At 46.4% G+C, this 11621-nt stretch overlaps 1 protein-coding gene across 1 annotated transcript; it reads right to left on the reverse strand.

The window, feature by feature from the left end:
- Positions 1-8239: 8239 nt before the first annotated feature.
- Positions 8240-11305, reverse strand: LOC311371148 (prenylcysteine oxidase 1-like; the record flags this gene model as incomplete). Its single annotated transcript, XM_084489363.1, has 6 exons — positions 8240-8526; positions 8927-9341; positions 9453-9593; positions 9865-10076; positions 10166-10340; positions 11099-11305. Coding segments are annotated over 6 exons (1400 nt in total), but the record flags the coding sequence as incomplete, so codon positions are not given.
- Positions 11306-11621: the final 316 nt, after the last annotated feature.

Raw genomic sequence — 11621 nt, forward strand, 5'->3', positions numbered from 1 at the left:
CCTCATCTCCTACCCTCTTCCCTCCTCTGTTTCAACAGCCCTGCTCAGTGTACAGAGCTCTAAGGCTGGCCTCTTCCCTGCTCAGTGTACAGAGCTCTAAGGCTGGCCTCTTCCCTGCTCAGTGTACAGAGCTCTAAGGCTGGCCTCTTCCCTGCTCAGTGTACAGAGCTCTAAGGCTGGCCTCTTCCCTGCTCAGTGTACAGAGCTCTAAGGCTGGCCTCTTCCCTGCTCAGTGTACAGAGCTCTAAGGCTGGCCTCTTCCCTGCTCAGTGTACAGAGCTCTAAGGCTGGCCTCTTCCCTGCTCAGTGTACAGAGCTCTAAGGCTGGCCTCTCACCTCCTCAGAGCGTACAGAGCTCCAAGATACTTTATGTGCAGTGAGCTGCTAATTCTGAAACCAAAATATGATATTTGTATTTATTATCAGAGTGTTGTTAAATGTCCACATCTGGCTCATGTGTTTTTGAAAGAACGACTTCCATTTAGACAATGCTACATCCCATCCCAACATGCCTTTTCCGCTATACTGAAAATGACACATGCAGCACATGCATTTCCTTTCTGAACACACTGTGTGTTTCATTTCTTCTTCTTGTTGATAATACTACAAACCACATGCTAACTTGTATTGGATAAGATACTAAACACATGGATGTGTATACTAACTAAACTAAAAAGGCTAAAATGAAACTAGTTGAATGGGTAGCTGGTTCATGAGGACAGCCGTGGGGCAGTGCCTGGGAAGGTGGCTGTGCTGGTACAATGGCCCATTGATGCCCATGGGCATGTAGACTTAAAGTTATTAAACGTAACCCCAGGGCCTGGGCATTAACAGATGACCAAGTATTCTGCTGTAAGCCCCTGCAAACACAGACAGACACACTAGACAAGCATGAACCTCACCACAAGAACAGAAGAATTGCATCATTTCCTGCATCATGCTACATTTGATCAGGGTCAGGGGAACTTTTCTTCACCATTAAGAACCTCTCCCATGCCCCCCCCCCCCCCCCCCCCCCCCACACACACACACACACACACAGCAGGATGAGAATAAATAGCCTATTATTATCAGTACATAAGTTAATCCTTGTACTTTAATACTGAAAACACGCAACTTATTGACCATTACTGCAAGATAGAATTATTGGCAAGTACTATCCACATAAAAAGTAAAAGCTTTGTATATAACTAACCCTCATACTTTCTATATCCTCCTCTATGTTAAATGTATTGTATACACATTGCTACAAAAGTGACAACGAAAGAAAGTATCAGTACCAATCAAATATGGTATATGTAACAATTACAATTGCATACCGTTAATCCTCTGTTGGTGGGTATTGCATGAGAATTGGTATTTGGTTGAGATGCAATATCAACGTGGTTTAACAACCACTAGTTATGAGGTAATATTTTATTTGTTGTCGTTGTTCAGCCCTGGTGCAGAGTCTATAACATACAGTGCTTACTTCTGTAAGTCTCTTAAGACAGCAGGCGAAGGTGAGCTGGGCCCTCGGTTTATTGAGTCTAGGTCTTGGTGGTTAATGTATGTATGTTTTATAGCCGTATCCAGTCATGACAAAACCCAGCATTTCTTGCACAATTAGGCATAGAAGCTTAATAATAAATAATGACAGCATCACAAGACAATGTCATACAGAAAATGAATTTCTCCCAAATCCCATTTTTTTAACCTAACGCGTGTCATAAGTAGGTTACAATTTATGTTTCGTTCGGATTACCTTTTAAATTAAATAGACTAATACAAAATAGTTTGTTAAAATGCTTAAAACATGTCACCTAAAAAAGCACCCACCTCTATGCAGGCACCACTAGCAAAGCCTTGCCAGTTGCCACCAGTCTACCGTCAAGATACAGTCTGTGCAAAACAAAACAAATCCTCAGACTAGTTTTACTGCGCCCACACCCACGTAAGTCCTGCACAGGATTGGTCGAATAAAGCTCCAGTTCCGCCCCTGAGCCTTTACGTATGGCCCTGCAATGCTGTCACTCTAATCGCTGCTTCACGATAAACACAACCCATTTCAAGCTAGGTTGAGATGGAGACAGAAGATAAACAATTCGGAGGCCTGTGTTTGGCCTAGATAGCTTCTACCAGTCCCAAACACATTTACTAACATCTACTAACCCCTAAACATGGTAATGCTCGATTACTCTGATGCTTTATCGTTATTCGACACACACCAATAAACAAAGCCAATCTCGGACCAGCATTTATCTAATAAAATACGCGTAACCAAACAGACCAGCAAACCAAACCCAACACTCACAACAAAGCAGAACGTTAACGTACGGTGAATAAATAAAACGTTAAGACCGCGAGAACGAGATGTTCTGTACGGAGCCTCGATCACATGGAACCTTCTCGCTCACGAGCTCCTCCATCAGGTCCGGGGGGGGGGCGTGGACCGTGGTCTCGAGCTGCTCTAGCGGTCTGGGGGGGGGGCGTGGACCGTGGTCTCGAGCTGCTCTAGCGTTCCGGGGAAGGGGGGGGCGGGGGGCATGGACCGTGGTCTCGAGCAGACTGGGACACTGACGGATGTCATGTTCATGCGGTCAACACCAGCTTCATAACGAGGTAGCGCGTTAATTAGTGAAGACCAACCGCAGGACAAAGTGTCCACTTCTGTAACTTGTACATTTCGATCCCAACACATGTCCTATAGAAGTACAGGTGGACCTCCTGCTATCGGGGGGCATGAACCTCCACACTGTCACCATCTGATGAAGACAGAATGACAGGGTGTTCTGACAGCGTGTTGGACGGAGAGCTGCTGAATTAACCCTTAACTGTGCTTTAAAAACATTAGTAGAAAAACTACTACAAACCCCCGCTAGAATAACCTCGGTATTCTTCCCCCTTCTCCCTTCTCCATGTAATGTTTAATATTCTGAGTCCTGCTTCCTCCCCTTCCTCCCCTTCCTCCCTTTCCTCGGCTCCACTCTGGCCTCCGTCCGCCCCCTTCATCCAGCAGGTCCGACGCGAGCCTAGCCTGCGAGCTAACGCTCCGCTGCACCGTGTCCCCGACCCAACGCTCACGTTCCGCCCGGTAAAGTTTTCAGATCCGGTCCCTCGGACCGCTTACTCACTGAAGAAGAGTGACGGGGGGTCTAGTTCGGCGGGGGACCTCGTGCGGGGTCCTGTGTGTTGACGTGCAGGCGGTCTTCAATGGAGTCCACGCGCAGAGCTCGGGTTTGTTTTGTTTTTCTTCTTCCTGACGGGTTCCTGGAAGGCGCGTGACTGCTGGGTCACGAGGTGCACCGTCCGCCTATCACAGCCAATCTCCACTGTTGTGTTCAAAATATTGCAAACATATTTCAATATTTTCCCACCGGAGTGTGTTTTAAGGTTTCAATATGAGCTCATAATCTGCCATAGTTAAACAATCATTTGCCGAGAGTTAAAAAAGTAAAAATTACTCATGACTTGCATGTTTGAACTAAAACATTGTAATGCAGTGTATTGACCATGCAATTACCCATTTTCATTATTCTTCAGTATTATAATATATTATCTTATATTGTAACCACCTGGTAAGGGGACCAAAGCAAAACGATATAAAAAATTTGATTTATATATATAAATTAATAAATAATATAGAAATGTGTGGTTTCAATGTTTTCAATGATATTTCAGGATTATTAAAAAAATGTCTCACAGCAATAACCTCAACGTATTAAATTTCATAATGCTTCATAATGTTACATATCCTGTTATATTTCATAATATCATGCGAACCCTTAGCTGTCAATCACAGCAGGAGGTAGATTTTAAGGCCTATAATTCCTACACTGAGGTTAGGTAAATAAGAAATAAATAGCCTACTTGTTTCTTCGTGTTTTCTCAACACAACATTGCATAGCAACATTACATCAGACACTGTGGTCCCATTTAACAACTGTGTGTCCAACCAACTGTCTATCATCAATATGTTAGGGAGGTTGGTTCCCTACTATATTGAATAGTTTACAATATAAACTACATTTTTATTGCATTACTGCGTGTCATTTCAAAGTTGATTAAACATATAATAAACCTTGGTTTATTAAAACAAAACAAGAAACAAGGGGAACATAATCATATCGCAACGGAGGTCGAAGAACACTCCAGAATACATCCTGTTCAAACGGTCTCCCCTGGAAACATGGTTTGTGAAATTTTGGGGGAGCTCTAAAATATTGATATGATATCCTAGTAAATGCTATTTGGGAATGTTTTTCTCAAAGGTGTAAAATAAGTGAAATAAAATTATATTTTGAGTTTATGATTCATGAAAACAAAGTAGCCTAATGCTTGTCATTATTACCGCGCTAGAGCCGCTCAAAGCGTGGGGGCGCTGCCTGCAGCTCCACTACCCAACCACACAAGCTTGTTTAGTTAACTTGCTTAAAATACTCACCTCACCTTGGGCGATTTCTATAAAAAGACGTCCAAACAAGCTGAAAAAGAGGACCAGCCGTCTGTAGCTGGTGGTAGCACATCGGACGTTGGGACTTATGCTGCTACAACAGGTCTGTCAAACTCAAATACAGTGGGCCAAAATTGAAATCTTGGACAAAGTCAATTACATTACATTAATTGGGGACATTGCATTATAACAGGGTCCGTTGACGCGCCAGGGTTTACGCGCCAAGACGCGCGTCAGCGCGTTAACGCTGAAATGCGATATACCGGCGGGCCAGTTCTGATAGACATTAGATATTATCTGGGGGGCCAAATTAAATTACACTGCGGGCCGGATTAGGCCCGTGGGCCTTGACTTTGACAGCTACCGGTATGTGCTACAACAAAGCCGAGAGAAGAGGCAGCTAACGTTAGTTCTAATATTAACCTGACCACTAACGTTAACGTTAATGTGGGGGCTAAAGAGACACAACAAGACGAGCCAAGAGCCAAGAAGATAACCATAGTAGAGGTCGAAGGAGATGAGGAAGAGGATGATGATGCTGATGACCACCCCAACGGCTCTTCCTCTTCCTTCCCGACTGCTGCTGGAGATAGGGGGTGCGAAGTTGCTGGGGTGGTCCCGGCCGGCTGGACCAGCCAACAGTGGGATGAGTAGATCAAACGCGTACCATGGCTATTCTCCAAGGATGGATGCGTAGGATGTTCTCTTTGCAGGGATGCTAAATGCCTTGTCCTCACTGATAAAGTTGGAACGCACTTGTCAGAAGAGTGGATTAACGGGGACGTAGGCCTAACCAGTAAAAGACAAAACAACTTTCGTAAGAAAATATATAAGCACATTTTAATTTAACGTATTTAATGGTAAGAGACCGCACGGGGATGGATAATGCGCGTTGTTTAAAATTAAATTACAATGCCACATATGGCAGACACCTTCAGATATGAGAGACCCCCTCAGATTTTTGACTTTGTTGCCTTTATGGGAGCCAGTCCTCACTTTATGGGAGGCTCCTTCTGGCTCCCACGTAATTCAAACACTGTTGTTAATGTATGCATATAAAAACATTTATATGCATATAAATGTTTCCCCGGAGACCATGGTATAATTCGCACACTGCATAGAGGAGCACATGGGCGGGGAGGGGAGAGACCAGGACTGTGACGTGGGACGGAGACGGAGGCACCAGGCCTGGCACCGCAATAGGAGGACGGGCCAGAGGGCCGGCGCTGTCTCGTCTGTCGGGTTTACCGGCGTCTATGGGGGCCAAGTCACGGATCAAAGGCAAACATCTAACCAGCGGCAGAGACGAGGGACCAGGGTTAGTGAGGAGGGGGTAGGACGGATGGAGTCGGATGTGTGCAGATAGACGCTCAATTACATATGTTGGTTGTTAACTTGTCGTGGTGTTTCGCAGAGACGTTCATCCCAATTGAAATACAGGTTGAGGTCATTGAGGAGCAGAACGAGGTTAGGTTTAAAGCTCGTGCTTACATACAGCTTGACTGTGTGGACATTGGAGTTGTGTGTAGTGTGTAGTCTGGTGGTGAGTATGTGGTGATCTGTAGAATAAGCATTGTGTGGTTCTCCTTAAGAAGAGACAGGGACAAGCAGGTACACTAGATGTAACAGTGGATCTCGGCTGGGCAGCATTAAGAGTCTGGGAGGATTATGTTGCTTCATTCTTCTCCGTTGCTGATCCTGGATAAGAAGACATTAAATGGCATACAGACTATGTCCCCCCAATTGTATACTGCAAATACGTTACATGCCACAAAAGAGTTGAATAAAAGTATTGATGTTTATATTAGCTTTATTAAATAATGTGACAGCCTCCATAATCCAATGTAGTTTTACAAATGAACCCTTATGGTGTGATTTGCTACATGGATGGAACTGGGTTGTGTAATATAGAGAGGTGGTGATGGAATTGAGAACCTATTTTTTATCTATCTTTAAAAATACAGTTTTACACACTAAGATGTTTTCAGGGATTTACATTGCATGTTTTTCTCCACTTTTGTCCACACAATACCTTTCTCTTTAAGTACACATCATTATATTGTAAAACCAATACTTCCTACAGCCACACATGTACAAAATAGTTTTTCCCCACAGCAAAATAAAGCAAAACTAAATGTCTCTTCACGTGCCCAGAGTTGAATTGCTCACCCCAATTATGGTCCTCCCTTTTGAAGATATTGATCAAGATGCCAACAGGGTTTCAAGATGAGTTGCTATTTGAACAACATGACTTGAACCAGAAAAGAGCAGCAGCAGCAGCAGTGTCTGAGTGGGCGACGGTCCATTTCTCAGCTGACAGACCATTGGTCACTTCAGCAAGATGCAGCTTTAACAGTAGCTGCAGTGTGGAAGCCTACATGTGGCCTCTTTGAATCGTATTATAGAGGTATGAAACACTGTATACAACACGGTGTTAACGCTGCTGTTCTGAATTAGTCTCTAATGATGGATAACGGGCCCACTTCAGTCTTTAAATACTGCTGAGTCACACTGCTATGAAACACAATAGGAAATGGATTTGGAACAATAACATATATTTCCTTGTTGCCAGATAAATAATCTAAGGTTGGCCTTTATAGAGTAGTCGTAAGTGGTGATTTACATAGAACCAGTAGCTAGCTCGGATATTGCAATATTAATTAATCGCATAAAGGAATGAGATTAATTTCAGAAAGCAAGGATACAAATAAATTCAATTTCTGGATTGTCAGTGGTTGTAAATGTATGTAAGCTTGTTTGTGGATGTATTCAACTTGTCTTCATTAAACATGGTTCTTCACAGGCATAATGGACTGGTCGATGGCCTGCTTTCGTTGTGCATGCAAGTGTACAATGACGGGGTTTATTGTTATCAATAAAGGTTTGTTTGAATTTGAATTTGAATTTGAATAATGGTGCTAAGTATTTGATTAACTGAGGTATTCCTCAGTTAAGGTTTCATCTTAAACCAACAGGAAGACCACTGGAGCTTACCAGATAATGTATGCAAATACATTAACTGCATAGTTTCTAGATAATATAATGTAGTAATGTCTAATGTAGTTATTAGGCATTGCCAATGAAGTTAACTTAGATATTGGTTTATATTTTTTATCTTGTTTTTAGCATGAGTGTAATTAATTAGGTAATGAACTGATCTTGTCAGATCACACACATGCCATTCATTTCTTATATAATACTGAAACAAATACTACAACTAATTATAAAGTAAAAATGTTAATAATAATACAAATAATAAATAAAAAAAGTATTAATAGCAACCAATATAAAAAAGAGGTACACTAAGCTAGGCTAGGCAAAGCTAAACTAAGCTACACAGATCTACATTCAGCGGCAGAATAGGTGACAGTTCTGCTGCAACTGTTACGCCTGATGTTCAATGGAGAGGGGTCCCATAGTCCCAGCCCCGCTCCAGAGGGGCCTATGGTCCCGTGGAGAATCGGTCGACCCTCTCAATACAAACACATAAATGCTACTAATAATGGTTTCATATTGTAACGCAACCAAAAGGAGGCTGAGGAAGTTCAACAAAGCAGTAGACGCTACAGGGCACTGCGCCACATGAGGACACTCTGGAGGTCTGCGTTACGCAGCGCCGCACAACTGACCAGCCATTTTAACAAGCTCCACAGGAAGCCTCCCTTAGTGGTCTCAGAGGACCTTTCTAACGCCCCCCCCACACCCGGATGGGCTCGAAGCACACAGTCACACACTCCGTAACATATCCCTCCCCGATCTCCAACGCCCTCTCAGTGAGTCCTGGATGGGGGGGGGGCGCCACAGGAGACTTCCTCCGGGGCCCGGGCCCGTCCGCAGGCCTCCATCACAACTCCGTCTTGATTTTGTGCATCAGGTCCTTCTGATCCACCATGTCCGCCTGCCGGTTCCAGCGGTGGTAGGCCAGCAGGGCGATGTTCTTGGCCGCCACCGAGCTCATCTCCATGGCGCTGCCGGCCCACTCGATGCCGTTGAGGTAGTAGAGGTTGGGGTGCAGCTCCACGGGGGGCAGGCCCTGGCCGCTGCTGTACTGGGGGTAGGCCAGCCACTCCGTCAGCTGCACCGAGTAGTAGGACCTGTGGGGGGGGGGGGGGGGGGGTCAGGGGAATGGTCGATGTTGCTTTATCGTTTGATTATGGTTGTACTATTACTATATGTTGTCTATTCCTAATGTATTCTTGATGTTGTATCGTTTATTTATGGTTGTTCATTCTATTCCAAATCTATTATTTTGTTGATGTTGTTGTTGATGTATCTTTTTGTGGTTGTGCATTCTGTTCCTCATGTCAGTGTTGGTTGGTTTATCGTAGTGTGGTTGTGCATTCTGTTCCTCATGTATTCTCAGTGTTGGTTGGTTTATCGTAGTGTGGTTCTAGCCCTGAGGTTTAGTGCTCTTTAAGACCAGCATCCTGTCTGCGGTCACTAGTCTCTCCATGAAGCTGGGGTCCCTGCGGTGTTGAGTGTGTGTGCCCCCACCTGAAGAGCGTCTTGAGCTGGGCCTTGCTGAGCGGCCGCGGCGAGAACACCTTGTACACGCCCGCCTCCTGCGGCTGCTTGCGGCGGAAGCCTGCGGAGATGTTGACGGGACACACGCTCGCGGCGCTGTTGAAGAAGAGCTCGGGGGCGTCCATGGTCAGCACGCTGGCGAAGGGGAACAGGCGGGGGTCCGGGAAGCCGAAGAAAGAGGTGTTGAGGTAGCCGTGGACCACGGTGGCCACCGTGTGCTGGTAGGCGCCGGGCAGCGGCGCCAGCGGCGGGGAGAAGCCGTGGAAGCGGACGCCCGAGTCAGCGCTGTCCTGGAGCGGCGTCGCCAAGACGACCACGTCGTAGGCCGCCTCGGATCGGGTCTCTCCGTCGGTGGTGAAGCCCAGCTGGAACTGGACCGCCTCTCCTTCAGGGTCGAAGAGAGGAACACAAGCCTATGAAACCACGTTGCTCCCCACTGGGGGGGGCGGGGGGGGGGGGGGGGGGGGGGGTCAGAATCTGGTGGACACCAGGCTACCTGTGTGGAGCGGGGAGATGCTGGTGACCTGGGCCTGCAGCAGGTTAGCGTTAGCCAGCTTCAGGAGGCCGGAGCACACCAGCTTGTTACCGCCCTCCACCGCCCACAGGTTGGTCTGGGCGCCGGCCAGCGACACAGCACCTGAAAACACAGACACACACATACACACACAATCTTTCTTCTCTGCTCAACATTTGAAAGCTGCGTGCAAACCTTGGGTGACACCAGAGTGGAGTGTCTTTAAACAAGTGAACCCAATGTCATCTTAATTTATTGTCGTGGACCATCACAGGGAGCGCAGCAAGACAATAAAACAGAAACACTTATATATAATATAATATACTGAAAGCTCTTCAAGCTCACCCTTGACAAGAACATTCCTGCAACCCACTCTAACCTCTCCCCTCCTCACCTACAAAGGCCGGGATGCTGACGTTCTGGTTGTAATTGACCCTCATGATGGGTGCAATGATTTCATCGATGAAGCGCTGGGACACGCCCAGCTCCACCAGCGAATCAGAGAGTGGCCTCTGCGTCATGTTGATGAAGCCACTCCCACCCAGGGAGGCCAGCAGCTCCTCCACTGAACTGAAGGCATAGCCATGCGCCTGGTACTTATAGATCCTACAACAAACACACACACGCACAATGAACACCTCGCCCTCCTCCTGAAGGGTACCCATGGTGGGTCAGCGATGGAGAACACCACCCACCTCATGAACTTCTCCATGATCTCCTCCACCCACATCTGCAGGCGGAGGAAGCTGATCCCGTAGCGCCACCAGAGGCCAAACAGGTCCAGCAGGTACCAGTCGGTCTCCTCCAGCACCACCGCATCCCCGTCGAACACCGCCGTCTTGCCCGCCACGCTGCGCCGGTACTTCAGCCCTGAGTTTGGGGGGGAATTCACCGTACATGGAACGCCCACAGACAGTGGCAGTTTCAGGCACGGGCAAAGCGGGCAGCCGCCCGGGGCGGCATTACATGGGGGGCGGCACGAGCAAAAAAAAAAAATCACCCACGCCGCAAAGCAGTTTTGTTTTATCGATCATATCACTGTGTGGGGAATTGGCACACCGTACTCACGCATGTTTCCTTATGTATAACGCACTGGTGCTTTGTTGAAACACTGAAATAAACCTTTAAAACATTACCATTGTGTTTTCCATGGCAACACATTTGTCAGTACTTAATGCAAACATCCAATGACATTGGAAAGGAGTTCAAAGGGCCAATATAGTTGGTCCCTCCTCAGAAGGGACCCCTGTGTCTCAGCGGGCACGGTCCTACAGACCCCTGGTAGGGCAGGGGCCCCTGGTAGGGCAGGGGCCACAGGGCCAGTAAAAGGACAGGTCAACGCTCAGAGAATCAGGGTTAGAAGGTAAACAAGATACTAGAGGAAGCTTTTTACACACTCTGTGGTGGATGGTTCCTTACACCTGGAGTGTTATGGAAAATTTCATATTTGCTTATGGAAAGTTATCTCCACCACTCCTGTTGTTGAAGATACAGATTAGCCAAATTCTATGCCGGCCAACTGGATATTTATCTTCACTCCCTCTCAGGATCTTTTCTAACATTGCTGCATGTGTGTGTGTGTGTGTGTGTGTGTGTGTACAGGTCTGTGAACCTAACGGTAAACACACCTAGCTGCTTGACAAAGTCCTGCATGTGGAGATTGAGGGAGTGAATGATGGAGCCTCCGGATTCGTAGTCATTGTGATTGACAGTGACTGTGGCAAGTCGACCCCCGACCTCCTCCTTCTCGAACACGTCGATCTGGACCTCTGGTCCGAAATGCTGCCGCAGGAAGTGGGCTGTCGCAGTACCACCGATCCCTGCACCTACAACGGCTGTTAAGGAGGAATGATTAATTGTGTTGTTATTGTCTCATTCATGATGCATTGAACATTGAAAGCAGTGAAGAAGGCAGAGTATCCGAAGTACATACAAGTATTCTGATACTATTTTGCATTTTGATTAATGAATACGCATTAAGGAAAGCAAAAACAACGTTTACTACGCAATATGTAACAGGAGTTGAATTGGTCACACGCAACTTTTTGAGTCTATAGCTAGCTACTGGTGAGGTAGACCATTTCCCTGCCTGGTGGAGTTGGTACTGAGTGTACCTCGTTAGATTTGTCTGTGTCTGCATGTCTGCAATGT

The sequence above is a fragment of the Micromesistius poutassou genome (assembly GCF_964030765.1).
Source record: "Micromesistius poutassou genome assembly, contig: SCAFFOLD_4695, whole genome shotgun sequence".
Taxonomy (NCBI): Eukaryota; Metazoa; Chordata; class Actinopteri; order Gadiformes; family Gadidae; genus Micromesistius; species Micromesistius poutassou.